The sequence below is a fragment of the Sinocyclocheilus rhinocerous genome, unplaced genomic scaffold, assembly GCF_001515625.1.
Source record: "Sinocyclocheilus rhinocerous isolate Xijiao unplaced genomic scaffold, SAMN03320098_v1.1 scaffold5226, whole genome shotgun sequence".
In the NCBI taxonomy this organism is placed as follows: Eukaryota; Metazoa; Chordata; class Actinopteri; order Cypriniformes; family Cyprinidae; genus Sinocyclocheilus; species Sinocyclocheilus rhinocerous.
In genome coordinates this window covers 102,966-119,290 of record NW_015651542.1, presented here as the reverse complement: position 1 = coordinate 119,290, position 16,325 = coordinate 102,966, and the positions used below count along the sequence as shown (strand labels likewise).

General features: G+C 37.2%; 1 protein-coding gene across 1 annotated transcript in view; it reads right to left on the bottom strand.

The window, feature by feature from the left end:
- Positions 1 to 16,325, bottom strand: part of LOC107713050 (teneurin-1-like) — a 122,459-nt gene that overhangs the window by 33,111 nt on the left and 73,023 nt on the right. Inside the window, exons 15-21 of the mRNA XM_016518468.1 lie at positions 15,679 to 15,798; positions 12,854 to 13,115; positions 11,669 to 11,936; positions 9,622 to 9,765; positions 8,470 to 8,719; positions 7,938 to 7,958; positions 4,965 to 5,197 (exon numbers count right to left, since the gene is read on the bottom strand). Coding sequence (XP_016373954.1) covers positions 4,965 to 5,197; positions 7,938 to 7,958; positions 8,470 to 8,719; positions 9,622 to 9,765; positions 11,669 to 11,936; positions 12,854 to 13,115; positions 15,679 to 15,798 — 1,298 coding nt within the window. The remainder of the gene's footprint in view (positions 1 to 4,964; positions 5,198 to 7,937; positions 7,959 to 8,469; positions 8,720 to 9,621; positions 9,766 to 11,668; positions 11,937 to 12,853; positions 13,116 to 15,678; positions 15,799 to 16,325) is intronic.

The following is a 16,325-nucleotide window of genomic DNA, read 5'->3' as shown; positions in this document are numbered from 1 at the left end:
CTAGCGCATTTTACACAGGCTGCTAGATTCACTTTCGCTAGACAGTCGTGTATGCCTAAGGTTGAAAATAAATTATGTTTATAGTGAATGTCCCTATGAATGGTTTTATTTTTACGATTTAGTTTTAATCCAAATGATGCATGTGCTAGGTGAGTGAACATCAAAGATCACACAACAGAAGTGCGCGCACTCTCTCTCTCTCTCTCTCTCCCTACCGTTAAGTAACTTGTGCATTGTTTTACTTACTTGTTTTTGACATATCTGACCGAACTACAAACTTTCCAGTGATGTCTGTGAGAAAGGCATATTCACTCGACAAGCTCGCGCATCTGCGCCGCCGCGCGCTCAATCCACTCAGCGCGCTTTGCTTATCAACTCGCGCACATCAGCTATACAGGCGTTAATACTGAATGTTTAACATTATATTCATTGCATACATATACTTCATAGACATCTTTAATCTCTAATAACTCCATTCTGCTGTCTGTTGTTCTGTTGTCGGTGTTCCTTTGTCTGAATATGGCACTTGTCACATTCTGTGTGGTATCAGCATTTCCGCGCGCTCAATCCACTCAGCGCGCTTTGCTTATCAACTCGCGCACATCAGCTATACAGGCGTTAATACTGAATGTTTAACATTATATTCATTGCATACATATACTTCATAGACATCTTTAATCTCTAATAACTCCATTCTGCTGTCTGTTGTTCTGTTGTCGGTGTTCCTTTGTCTGAATATGGCACTTGTCACATTCTGTGTGGTATCGGCGTTTGGTATCGGGGCATTTTAACGAGTACGAGTACAGGAGCTCAGTATCGGTATCGGTGCATCCCTATTATTATGTAGTTATAACTATTATTTACAGTACCACATGCTTATAAAACCAATTATTGTAAGTTATCAGATGTGTTTAATATATTATAATCTTAATGTAGTAATTATCAATTACAGTTTTTTCGTTGGCCAAAATAATAGTTTGAAATTGCTGTATAATACCATTCACATTTTTTTAAATGAATTATGTGCTGCATTATTGTTTTTCTGTTTAAATTTAGTTGGAAAGCCATTACGGGGAAGTTGTGGCCTAATGGTTAGAGAGTCGGACTCATAACCCAAAGGTTGTGGGTTCGAGTCTCGTACCGGCAGGGATTGTAGGTGGGGGGAGTGAATGTACAGCGCTCTCTCCCACCTTCAATACCACGACTGAGGTGCCCTTGAGCAAGGCACCGAACCCCCAACTGCTCCCCGGGCGCCGCAGCATAAATGGCTGCCCACTGCTCCGGGTGTGTGTTCACGGTGTGTGTGTGTTCACTGCTGTGTGTGTGCACTTTGGATGGGATAAATGCAGAGCACTAATTCCGAGTATGGGTCACCATACTTGGCCACATGTCACGTCACTTTCACTTTCACTTTCACTTTCATAGCCTCTAATAGGGTATGCAGTGGTAGACTGCCATTATGAAAACTGATCTGTATAATTTTTCCTGTGCAATAACAGTGGAAATGTTCAATAGTTTTCAATAGTTCAATAGTACATTTTTTTTTGTGGCCAAGACTTTGATGTATGTCCCTATACAGAAACTGACTTTGAAAAGTAAATCATTTCTGAGAAATATTCACTAGAGTAGCCCCAGTCTCGCCTATTTTTGTTGTTCAGTTTCAGTACTTTTTAATCTACTATTCAGACATGGTGAGTGGCGTACAGCCTTTTAAATGCTGAGCATCCATTCAGACTTGCATGCAAAAAACAATACAGATCATGTTGTGCTGTAAACCAGACAGAAATACATGTGAACACATGAAGACACACACACACACACACACACACACACTACCCTTGTTGCAGAAATTCTATCTGCCTCAATAAGCCTGTTTACAAATGCATCTTGTTATGGGTGCTAATTACGAGGCATATTGCCCACTTAACGAGCATAACGAGCTTAATTATTTATTCTGCCTTCAGAGGGGTATACCTCCCTCTGCCCTTCAAAGGTTCCTGAAGACACAGAGAGACCCCCAGGTCCAGAAACCTTGTTTCTTACTTGTCTTCTAAAATGCAAAATGCTGGTTAGATTGAAAATTATCAGAGGAGCAGCTAATAATCACACACACATATACAATTCAAAACAGACCACATTAATTTAGACTTCAGGAGTTTTTCTCTTCTCTGAGCCTACTGAATGGAGCACGCCTGTCTGTTCACTCCTCACCTCTCTCTCTCTATTTCTCTTAAACTCTCGGCTGGCATCAGACCAGACATCGAGCACCCTATCCTACAGGGACCTGTGAATTAATGTGCCCTTTTCTCCTTCTATCTCTCTCCACCCTGAATCCAAGATTTCAGTGAATCATAGAGAGCTGCATCTGTACCACACACTCACCCACATTCTGAGCTTGTACAGCACATATACTGTACACAGCACACGCTGACACAAACATACACTGTGGACACTGTATACTGTATACATGAATCCCAGAGGAGTTGATTAGCGGTTGCTCCATCAGGATACTTAATGGAGTAGCATACTTAAGGGATTACAATGTTTTTCCTAAAATGTTTTAACCATCTCATTGCTAATTAAACCGAAAAAAGGAAGATGAAATATAATACATTATTGTTACCAGTTTCTATTAAAAAAAATATATATATAAATAAATATTTGTTTTTTATTTGGTGCTTAAGGACATTTCCTTTTATTATTAATGTTAAAAACTTAATATTTTTTTTGCACAAACAATGGTGCATTTTTAAAATTCTTTGATAAATAATGTTTTTTTTTTCAAAGAATGTCCCAAATGTTTTTACATGTCTCAAGATGTCTTAAAATGACTTAAAATAGGACAAAACAAACACTGAAATAAGCCAAAACAGCTAAAATGAAGATATTACTTATTTTAACCCTAGTAAAAAAAGTAATATAATTAAAATACATTTATTTCATACTAAGTACATTTCAAATCTATTAACATAACATACTTAACATATTGATTGAGATTTACAGATATAAAAATTATAATAAACTTTTTTGAAGTACTACTTACTGTACGCACAATGCACATTTCTTAATATTAAGCCTAAAATGTGTTTTAATTTCACTATTGATAAGGATTGTATGATCTTTGAATAATACCAGTCTTCAAATGCATGATAGTTCAAGTGTAACTGATGTATACTTGCAGTAGTTCCACTTTAGCACAATCAAATATACTTCAGTATATCTTTAGTTGGACTTCAGCACTACTTCTGCACAATTAAAGTGCATTAAGCACAAAATTTGTTGTTCCAATTTAGCAGACTTTAAGTATGCCAATTGCAGGGTATTTTTATTAAGTACATAAATATGTAAATGTATTTGTTGTATATTTAGTATGAAGTAAACGTATTTCAAATACATTTAAGTATATTTATTTTTCACTATGGAATTCACACCTTGAACAACTTGCTTTTGTTTTTCTTTAAAGAATGGGGATTCCCACTGTCTTGGAAAACCTGAGTACAAGAGGTAGCCCAATTTTAAAAGACTGATATGTAGACCTGAAAAAATTCATGTCAAATAATGAAATCTTATAACTCTTATACCTTATATCTATCTTGGACTAATTATGAGTAAACTTCGAATAATAATAATAAAAAAGAAAAATCTTATCCTTAATTCCTTATCCAATAAAGTAAATCCCGGACCTCAACTTGGTCATTGAGCAACAAATACAGTGGGTGGTAAAATCAGTTTTTTACAGTCCAAAAATGCTCAAAAATCATTATTTACAGATGCTGAAAGTGTCAATCCTGCCAGTATATTTTCCTGTAATGTTCCATTAAATCTCTTGAAAATAAAATCTCCTTTTTCAAAACAAACAGGGTATTTTAAAAGATCTCGATTTTGATTTTATTTCGGCTTGTTTACTGGCTCTGTGCATGAAGCTCTGGGCCTTTGGTAGATGAAGCTAGCCGAAGACTATCAGTTTTTACCGCACTAAAGAGATCATAGTCACGGAAGATGCTGCCGTGGTGCAGAGATCAATACTGCATCACTCTGAGTTTCTATGTGTATAAAGAGATATTGATTATAAAAAACATTCTGTATATTGAGATTAATTGAATCAACAGCAAGCCAAAGTCAAGCCACACACCAACATACAGAACTGTCAAACTCATATGCAAGTGACACATTTCAGCATTACGGGTCAGTTTAGCAGAATTAAACAGAAAAAAAAAATCACCATGCGGGGATGTTAATGCTTTGGTTGCAGTCTATTTGTGTGGACCCCCTCATGGCCGAGAACATAGAAGGTCGGATTGCAGTTATTGAAGCTCTCAGCATTTCGGTCAGAGCCTGTTATAGATAATAGACTTCAGTAGAAACACTTTAACAAAGGAAGAAACGGGTATTCCACCCCAACGCGCACAACGGAAGGCTTTTATCCATCAGCTTGCCAGAAAAAAACGCATATGGATCGTTGAAGTGAGTGTAAAAAGGCTTAAATCAGTTTTAAATGTGATTTACAGTTTGATCTGAAACACAGCCCTTTGCAGAACAGTCCGAAATCAAAGCGTGCGCACACACGCATACATAACATTCCTGCTCTGGGATTCTTTATGAATTCTATCCTCAGGGGTTTACAAGTAAGTGGAGGCTTTTAACTGCGACAGTTGAGTGAGTGAGTGAGAGAGAGAGTGCACAATGAGGCTTGAAGGATAAGAGAACATACGTGCCCGTTAGCCACGCCCCCGTCTGTCCATCAGGTTTAAAGAGACAGTGGCAGTGATGGATAGGCGGGACTAATAGTCGCTCCGCCTGATTTAGCAAAGAGGGAAGGCATCTTTCATTTATCTTACTTTTTCTAGTTTTCCCATTTCTCTGGCTGAAACATGCCGCTATTTTTCAATAACCACTCCACCTCGCTCACTCGCTCTTTCTCTTTGACTTGGGAAACGCAGCATGTGTGTGCACTGGATTCTCACCCCTGGGGTTACTGAGCGCTGCCTCAGTGGCCTTGCCTCCATCGCCGCACTGGTTCGGGTGGAAGGGTGTGCACTGCTCCCCACTGCCAGCCACCACCTCCACGTTCCTGCTGAGATCTTTGGGTTCAGTCAGAGTCTTCAGGCGGTACAGCTTCCCGCTGCTGGTATCCGACAGGTAGAGCGACTCACGCACAGGATCCACAGACAAGTAGTACTTATGAGCTGGGCTGGAGCTGGGGAAAGAGAATTTTAACAAGGCTTTACGACGAAGCAGGGCTACACACATATCGGCAACATTCTTATATTTAAACTATTTCATAAAGTTGGAATCTGTGCCGAAAAACAACCGCACGCAGACTAGTGCACACACAAGGTTAGAGTAAAAAAAAAAACCCTCCAGGTCTCAGCGCCATGCAGAAATTTCAATCATTCTGAACTCAAGCCCCGATCAAAACTCCCAGCCCCTCCAGCGCGTCGGACCCCTGCCAGTCTATAATCTTCCTTTCCTTTCCTTCCATCCGCATCTGCCCTAAGAGCAAATCTACCTGCTGCCTCTTTCTCAACTGTTCCTTAGGCAGAATGAAAGGGAGGAAATAAAAAAAAACTGGATTTCCTAAAAGGGCAAAACATTGTCTGCTGCTTTGACATTTGAGGGAAGTTGATTCCCTCTTTTGGGTTTGAGGATTAGAATTGTGTAGGGGCTGTGAGGTCAGGGGGAAAAGGGGAGAAGTTCATGTTGCTCAACCGCCAGCAACACCTGATAAAGTGTACACCTAAGCACTTACTTTGCGTTCAATAAAAATGTCTCATTAATGTAAACAGTTTTCGCAAAAATAGTTCACAAAGCCACTAGACAAATTCAAATCAATGCTCACTGTTGTACACAGAAGCAGCTCCGGGAGGATGACGTAGGACGTCTGCGTTGCGCATGCACCGCTCAGAAGTGACGCACGCGGAAGCGCAGGGGAGAGATCAAAACAAAACAAAACAACGGTCACGAATTAGAAGTACAAAACGAGGATTTGTAAAGAAGAATGTCGGAGGATTTCGATATAAGCCAAGAGGAGACTGGTTTGCCTTTGCTATAGTATGGAAACTTTGCTTCCTTTGCTCTTGTAAACAAAAGTTGGTTTTCACGAGACTCACCGGCGCATGCGCAACGCCGACATCTTACGTCATCCTCCCGGAGCTGCTTCCGTGTACAACTGTTGGCGCAAGCTAGATTAAAGTGATTATTACGTTTTGAATATGGATATTGTTCTTACAAAAACGCATAGATTCGCTACAGGAGGCCTTTGTTCACCCCCCAGAGCCGTGTGAGGCACTTTTTATTACAGATGGATGCGCTTGAGGGTGAGTAAATAATGGGCTAATTTTCATTTTTGGGTGAACTATCCCTTTAACTGCTAACAACACCAAGGTCATGGGTTCAGTTCCTAAAAATGCATAGACTGACAAAGTGTGCACTGCGGTTAGTTGCTTTCGATAAGGGTCTCACAAATGTAAATAGTTACTCCACAAAGCCATTAAGCAAATTTACATCAAAAACATTAATATTTCTTTCAAATCTGTTTTCGTTATAATAAACGGGAATAGTTTCTGTAGTTCAAAGGTCACGGTTCAAATCCCTGGGAAAGCACAGCCTTTTAATGCAAAATGTTGCACGAATCTAAAGAGTTACTTCCCAAACCCATTAACCAAATTCACAACAATATTGAAATGGTAAAAGAGATTCACGTTTCTCTCAAAGCTGTTTTCGATATACAGGAATAAAGGGCAAAAGCCGCCCTGTCAAGCTGTCTGTGTATACTGACAGATTGATGAAATTGAAAATGTTAATACTATGAGGTTCTTTTGAGTCTTTGCGAGGTCGAATCAGACTTTGGTTTGATCAGAAGTGTTATCTCCAAAAGAAGGCTGAAGGTAGGATTTCCCCCTTGCTGTGGGATGTAATACTGTGTGCAAACACACATGCGCACGCAAAGATAAAGGATTACAGTGTGCTTGTCAGTGTTAGTCTGTGGGGCAGAGGTCTATCCCGCACTCTAACTCCCTCTCTGTGGGGGGCGCCGTTTCTAAATTCACATGAAACGAGGAAGATCCAGACGATAAACGGGAGACTGCGGTGAGACGCTGCCAGCGGTTTCCTGAGAAAAGCTGTTAGTGTTCAATCCATCGACCAGAAAAATGCCTCAGATGGATTCCTGACCACACACTGAAGATTGCAGGCAACAGTTGCCGCTGTGTGGCTTCATAACACACGCCGACACAAAAACATGTCCGCAAATGCACAAACACACACTTATATGGGTTCATGCACACACAAATACAAAAATATAACATTTACAAACATACACACATTAAGATACTATGAATTAGTATGTAAAAATTTAATAATAATACATGGTCTCTATTAAAATGTGATATGCTCGATAGCAATTAAAAGTTAAACTATAAATGAATTAAATGGATAAAAATGAAAAAATGAAAAGAGGGGGAAAAAACAAGCCATGCAATAAAGAAGGGGACAATCAAAGGAATAAAACTGCAGTTAAAGGGTTGGAAGGAAAAGGCTGTAGTCATTAAAGCTCAGGATTAATGGGATGTATTGACTAAAGTTTTGGGGTTACTAGTATTTTTATCACTAATGTTATTGTGCATCGGAATATTTATGTTTAGAGCATTAGTGTAGTGTATCAGTATATTATTAAATATACTAATTGTATTTAGAGCTTTCTCATGAGAAAAGATCCAGTTTTGAGAATTTGATTCTGCTGACTTACTATAGGGGCTGCTGCCTCTAAATTAGTTGTTTTGCATTTGAGACTCGAGTCACTTAACCTCTATAGCTCCTCCAAGGTTGATGCATGGATGAATGGAGATTCAAAATAAAAATAATGAATTCAAGCACAGGTGCAGTGTATAAACGATTGAAAGACTAAATGGTGATATCGGTTCTGAAAAGAAACATACCTGTGTCTAATATCACGATTTCTGGATGCGTAACATGGAAAAAAAAAATGTAAGTCAACAATTAAAAACAGATATTCCTCAGATGATTTTCACAAATACGACAAGTTCTATAAGATACAAAGAGCGGATACGAATATATTTTACCTCAAGTGCAATTTTTACTTGATCTAATAATTAAATAATTTTTAATTTGAATAAAACTGTTTAATTTAGATGTCACCATGTCACAGTTTGATTTGATTTATTTCAATATTTCAGGAGGGTATATGATTCAACCTTTTTAATGATAAAAATAATTTAAAATTGAAACTTACAAAAATTAAATGTATTACAATTAAACAACTAATAGAAATAAACAAAAACATAAAATCACTATTAGTAAGTTATTAAACTCTTGACATTCCTAAATAACCAAATAAAAACTATTAGTTTCAAATAATGGAAAATACATACAGCAGTTACTTATACAATAAAATGAAAAAACAATCAAACAAAAAACTGACTGATAATTTGCTGATGGAAGATGGCAGACCTGAGCTCCAGGATGCTGATGGCGAATCCGTTGGGCAGAATCCTGCGGATGTAGTTGAAATCACCTACATACACACTTCCATCCGAACCGCAGGCCAGAGCGATGGGAGCAAACAGTTTCTGCTCCACGGCCGGGCCGTTGCAGTTTGGACACGGGATTGCGCGGACCGCCCCTGTCCCCATCACTGTGGAGATGACCAAAGGCTGCTGGGAAATAAAGACATTCTCTCCATTACCTTTATGAAGGATACCTGCAGAAGAGAAAAGAAACGGAATATTAGATTGAAGCCTTTATATATCAATTATGAAATGTGATGGTGCTATAAGACCCTGTAGAAACAAACTAAAGAAAGGAATGATACAAACTGCCATCCAGGGAGCTCTCAGGAGCCAACAAGATTTATTGACTGGGAGGATGTTAGATTTAAACATGCTCTACATTGGGCATCTTTTTTTTTTGGTAAACACTGCTATGCTGCTGTCTGAAGGTCATAGTTTAAGCTAATTTTTCCTAGAGCACATGAAGGTCCAAGGGATCAACTTTTCATTTTAAAACCGTTTTGGAAACATTTGACTATTTTGGTCTCATGAATAGATTCTTTTAGCTTTTAGGCTCTCAATCTTAAAACTTCATCATAAAATAATTCTTCAAAGACTATATAAATCTATGACAATGTTATAAGCTGTGTTGGTGAAAAGCATGCTTGAGTTGAAATACAAGATGTGAAAAATTAAGGTAATATTTTATGTATCATCTCTTATTAAGCTGTTATGCCAAAACTGTGAAAATATTAATTATGTGTATTACATAATTAATACACATATAATAAACATAGCCTGCCATTTTATTCCAAAAATGTTTAAAATGTAATTTTCTTAATTCCCACCACAAAATGAATGTTGATTTGAGATATGGTGGAAATTAATTTATGATCGTTTTAGGGCCAAAAAACAACAACAACATAAATATGAAAGAATTCTCCTGTAATACGGTCTTACTTTTGGACATTTTAGAAGGCAAAGTAAATAAACTAATGATTTTTAAAAGTGTTTTAATTTCTAAAAGTACACAGGGCCAAAAGTGCCCATAGTTGAAGAAAATACCAATGTGCATGAGTGTGTGTGTGTGTGTGTATGTGTGATAATTCCTCACCACTCTCCAGATTGAGGACGTGGTGGTGGTTTAGTGTCCATCCGCCCAGGTTTGATGGCGTCAGCTCAAAGCCCTGCAGCTGATCAACTCTCTTCTCCCAGAGCACAACGTCCAGACAGGATTCATACTCGTATCCAACAGAGACTGTCATTAATTCACACACATACACACACACACACCAGTGTAAGTGCCAGACTTAGCCCATTAAATATCACCATCATCATCAAAATCCAAAAGAGACAACCCATCACCATCATCAGAATAAACTAATTTACCTACTCGCGCATAATGCATAAATTACCCAGTATAACCAATAATAACTGTAATTTTACATGATTAATTAGACTGATGTGAACTAACGGAATAACATCTACAAATACCTTACTCTACATAAATGTGTCGCGTCATAGGAAAATGTTTAAAGAGCTGAATCCAGTTAAAGTGAGCAGCAGGTTGCTACCGTGTATGTGGATAAATTATATTTGCATCAGTTACAGTTGTGTTGCCATGGTGTTACGGTGAACTTAATTAGACAGGTGCTTCAAGATAGCAACGTTTGAGCTGTAGCCAACATAAAAGTTAGGAGGATGAATAATTATTAACCAATAATTATATTTGCCTATTTATCCTGAGTCATTAGGATTTTTTTAAATTGTCTTTCTACCTTTTAATAATATGTTACTGTCAAAACGTTACAATGTTACACTATATATATATATATATATATATATATATATATTAGCATCCTGTAATTTGTGGACAAATAATTTCTATTTGTGAAAAAAACAGCTGTTCACACATTTGTTTATTGTGACTATGAACTGTTTTTGCTTAATTCTTTCTAATTATCACTTGAAAACAGGAGTTAATTTCTTCCATAATAGCCAGTAATTACTCATTTTAGCCATTCTTCAGTAGGTGCGCAAGTGTGCCATAAAACAGAATGCTTTTCAATGAGAAAAAGATGATGGATTAAGACTCTTGGCAGTGTCTGATTGCTGTCAGTGTGATGGATCTCGAAATAATGGAGAGGGAGATAGCAAGAAAGAGGAGCTGCGATCATACAACAGAAGGATACAGTTGTCAGTCCTGTTTGGAGCACTAAATATGGTTGTTCATACAAAATTTAGTCATAAAAGACAGTGACAACCGCATTCAAGTTAGTTACTTACATTTTCCAGGGGTCACAACAAAATTTTAAGAGCGAGTTCGATCGACTTGAATGGTGCTGTTTGAATGGAACCACACTTGACAAACAGTTGTCAGTCACATCATTGATATACCCAGGACATAAGTGTGAGCTTTGTAGGTTATTTTCTTGCTGTCAATCATTAATATTAGCTAGCTGTCAATCTCAGCTTATGAAAAATGACAGAAAGAGGGGTATTTTGAGGTAGAATACAGTTGTCAGTCCTGTTTGGAGTCCTAAACACAGTCGTTCAAATAGTTCAATTATGAAAGAGACTAAACCGATGCGCCTCTTGCATCTTATTAAGTACCTTCAATCCAGTTGTCCTACTTAATCTTCACACAACTTTATCTTGACATTTTATTTAATGTGTAATGGTTATAATACCATTTAAAAGTTTAGGGTCGGTAGGAGTCTTATGCACACCAAAGATGCATTTATTTGATCAAAAATACAATAAAAACTTTTACAATTTAAAAATAACTGTTTTCTATTTTAATATATTTTAAAATGTAATTTATTCTTGTGATTAATTTTCAGCATCATTACTCCGGTTTTCAGTGTCACACGATCCTTCAGAAATCATTCTAATATACTGATCTGATGTTTAAGATAGATTTGTTGAAAACAGTTGTGCTGCTCAATATTTTTTTGTAAAATGTGATGCTTTTTTCAGGATTCTTTGATGAATAAAGTTCAAAAGAACAGCATTTATTTGAAACACAAATCTTTTGAAACAGATTGAATTGATGCGTCCTTGCTCTTTTAAAGTATTCAGTTAAAAACTGACCTTTTGAATTATAGTGTAAAAACTGAATGAAGGCTTATCTTAAAAAACAAAAGTTTGCTTTCCCTCACCGTATGCCTGCACCAGCCCCGTGACCTGCTGGCCATAGATGTCGGTTTTATTCCAGGAGAAAACATATATGAGGTTTGGAGCTGCAGGAAATGATTTCAGAAGCTGCCGACCCTGGACAGCCACAGACAGATGGACTTTGGCCAAGCCCGGCGGGAGAGAGGAATGGGTCAGAACCACCCTCAGGAGAGAGCGATAGCCTGGAGCTCTGGAAGAGAGGTAGCTTAACTTCAGAATAGTAGCAGGGATAACCACCTCCTCTTGGACCGCCTACAGAGAGAAAGAGACAAGGATGAATTAGGCAGAGGCACAGTTAAGAGTGAGAGAAATTAATTGTATTTCTATTTACTGCATGCACTTTCCATACGGAACAAAACCCGAGCCAATGACTGTAATGCTGCCAAATAAATGTCCGATAAACACAGGTTGCAGTTCTTACAGCCTACAGACACACACACGAGCTTCGTTCCAAAACTGAGTGAGCTGTCTCGCTGTCAACTGCCTACATAGGCTACCGCCCTCCAAGACAGCATCTTAACTCAAATTAATTCTCATGAGGGACTGATTTGAAAGGCTCTACATAAGCAGATGGACTACGTGAAATCCCTCGATTTCCCTTGATATTGCAATCATGATTATTATTTAAAGTAAAAATAGTGGTTTTGTGTGGGCAAAATGTTATATTGTTACTGTGGGCTACGCATCTAAATTTAGCTGAGAACTGTGTTCCTGAATTGCTTGCTGTTTTATTCATCAGTCAACTTCAGAGAGACTGTTTTCTTCAAACGTTGAGTAAATTATGCACTCAAAGTGTGCAACGCGTCAATATTAGAACGTTCTCGTTACATTATAATCAACAAGGGTGTCAAGTTTACACAGTTTCACGCAACTGAGATTTGGACTCTTGAAAATGCTCACTTTATCATTAAAAAAAATTTCAACATCTTATTTTTACGCTGTGTTTATGCCTTGTTGATTATAATAGGAACATTCTTCTTTCTCTAGCACCGGCTCGCAGTGTATATCAGGTATTACAAGTCTAACACTGCAAGCGAGCAGTTTCATGTGTCACATAAATAGAGTTGAAATATACAAGAGACTTGAGCAACATTGATTCTGGTATAGTCTCATAGCACGTGGCTAAGATATTGCATCCAGTGTTTTCTCAGAGTGAATGTGTCTCGCACCTGTAGTTCAGGTACGACAGTTCCTCTGTCCTCACAGTCGGCGGCGAATCGCGGGAGAGGAGCGGACAGAACAATGGCATGTGGACTGATCAGGTTTTTCAGGTCACAGACAGATGGTTTGGACTCAGCTCTTTCCATAAAAACACGGTCCAGGACCATGAACTGGTTCCATGGAAGCCAGACAGCCCGAATCTGGGATGAAAATGGGGCGCGCTGGAACAACAGAGTCACAGAGATTCCGCCCACTGCCAGAAGATCAAAGCTAGAAGGAAAAACAAAAATATGAACACACTTAAAAACAAAGGTTCACAATTTTTCCATACACCAAATATACAAGACAGTGTGCTATAAATACATATCATTCATATTTAAAAGATTGTGGCTGTTCAAATGTGTAAATTATGTTAAAAGAAGTAATCAAAAATACAGTCTTATGTATCACATAATACTTCAAAAATCTGCTTAGAATTTTTGTGGAACCCATCATATTTCTTCAGGAGTCTTGGAAAAATGACTGGAAATAGAACAGCATTTATTTGAAACAGAGATCTTTTGTAACAGTAAATGTCTTTACTGTCACTTCTGAGCAATCTAATGTAGCCTTATTAAGCATTCAGTATTAATTTCTTACTTGAACAGACTTTTGAATAGTTGAATATTGTTGTATGTGGTTGAACGGTATATTTATGTGTGCGTGTATGTGTTTGTCCGCTTTAAATATCTGAGATTTCAAATTCAATTTGAATATGAAAATAAACTTTTTGGATTTTTAAATATAGAAAAACAAAAACATTAAGCCATAAAATGAAAAAGAAATATTAAGATCACTGTTTAAGTAACAGAATGTTATTTAAAGAATCATTAGGTTTTGCACAAACTTGTGGAGTTCATACAGCTTGAGTGCAGCTGTTAGTAAAGCAAAAGTGGACAAACACTAAGAAGGTCATGTCAAGTAATCATTTTTTTTCTATTCAACTAGCAGTATGAAACTTTTGCCTCCCACTAAATGTACGGAAAGAATAGAGTATACAGTAGGGCTGGGTAAAAAATATTGATATCTCGATATTAATCGATTCTCATTTTTACGGAACGATATCAATTCTTAAATCCCAAGAATCGATTAGTCTAGCCTGTTTTCAGTTAATGGACGGAACATTGAAGGGTACTTCCCATCCAATAAATCGCAATAAGCATTGTGCTTTGGTGCTTTTAATATGAAACAAAGTCTCAGATTTCAAATTCTGTCCATTGTATTGCAGTATTTAAACAATAAATGCTGCTTTCCAATCCGTATCCTGTTTCATGTAATCGCTCAATCAGTGTTTCAGCCGCACAAAGACGCCAATATAACGGCTTGTAAACAATATGTCACGTAACGGCACATTTTGAAGTAGAAATATTAATATGTAACTTTATTATTGTAAAAACTTCATTATTTTAACCTTCAATATTATAGTAATGTTGTACCAACCAAGGTTATTATAGTTTAGAATTTTTTAATTCGTTTTATTTTAATATGTTTCACAATTTGAGTTGAATTACTGAAATAAATGACCTTTTCCACAACATTCTAATTTATTGAGATGCACCTGTATGTCTTTTATCTTATTTAACCATAATCATGATATTGTAACTGTCGTGTCTTGCTCACTTTTCCGTGAACAGCCGTGCATAAATCATAACTGGGACTAATGAAATTCAATAATAACGGCAATCGTATTTAACAATAAAGGCTCATATTTGAATATGTTCTTTTCTTTATTTATGAATAATTATAAGCGTGTGTATGATGTGATTTAGCCTATGCATATTTGTCCGAAAGCCTGGCAGAGTGATCACAAGATGCTAGGCAAAGTTTTGTATTGTTTTCAGAAAGGATGCGCGTTCTCATCTTTTTTTCTGTTAATTATGTTGCTCTGCGTGTCTGTTTCTCTTCAAAGCACCAACTTGCCTAATGTTGGTTTGATTGCTTGTGTTACATGAGAAAATAAATAATTTTGCCTACCTGATGTAGATTAATGCGGGTTCGGTTCAGGTCGCGACTCGCGGTCTTTATGTTAACAGTTCTGGTCTGGTACAGAAATAAATTAGTGCTGCTGTCAGATAACAGGTCGAGTGTTCTGTTAAGTACTGCTGGTGTACGTTTACCAAACAGGACCCGTGCAGGACTCTGCTTTAAATGCGCCATTTACAGGTATTTCCCTAAACCGCCGGCGCCACACAGCTCATATATTTTTCCGCCAAGGGGTGAGAACATAATGATTACTAAAACGATTATTTATTTTTGTTAATTATTGTTTTATTTCAGTTAGTTTTTCAATAACTGTAGTTAGTTTTGTTTCGTTTTAGTTTTTCAAATATTTTGACATTTTTATTTTATTTCAGTTTACGAAATTGTTTTTTCATCAATCGTTTTCGTCTTAGTTTTCATTTACGAAAATAACCTTGGTACCATCTGACTCTCGTGTATATTTTACAGCATTAGTTGAGATTTGTTTTCCTTGAGAAAATTTGGCATGTACTGTACCTGATATATATCCAAAATAATCGATATTGAATCGAATCGAATCGGTAATCGAATCGAACTGCAAGCTTGTGAATGAGAATCGAATCGAATTGTGAAATTTGTGTCAAAACCCAGGCCTAGTATACAGAATACAGGGTTCTATACAACAAGTAGAACATACACAATACACTTCATATATAAATGAAATATATAGGAGAGGTTAATACAATGTCTACGGTGTGTGTGTGTGTGTGTGTGTGTGTTAGTGCATGTTCCATTACATTTCTTTCTTTACAAAGTATTTAAGAGTATGTGTTACCTGCCATCCTGTCGGCTGAGAGTGTATCCATATTCAGGGTTATGCTGAAATGTGACGTTCACACCAACAAGAGGAGTTCCATCAGAGGCCAAAACCTGACCTCGAATTACACACACTCGACTGCACAGAGAAAGAGAGAGAGAGAGAGAGAGAGAGAGAGAGAGTCACTGCAAGAGAAACCAGTGGATCTGTCAGGAGAGATCGAAACTGAGAGGAGCACTCTCTTTTCAGTAATCAGAGAAAAATACAATACATGCTTCAATCGATTTTAAACTTCCTCAAACTAGACGATGACTGCAAAAATCATTTTGCGAGATAATTTTTGGTTTGTGTTTCACTGCTCATAGCAGCTAGCTGTTACTGTATCAGCATATGAGAGCCTGAGGAACAGTTCACACAAGCTAAGGAATACTTGAACACATTCATCAGTGTATGGACATATTTTTAGACTCAGCATCATCATATTAACACTTCGTTTTTGGATAATAAGATTCATTATTGCATCTCGTGTAAACACATGTATTTGCCTTAGTATTTGAAGTTTTGGACAAAACTATAGTCCAGGGACAGCAACCATTTTGTCATGAAATGACATTTTTAATCACTGCGCCATAATATATATATATATATATATATATATATATATA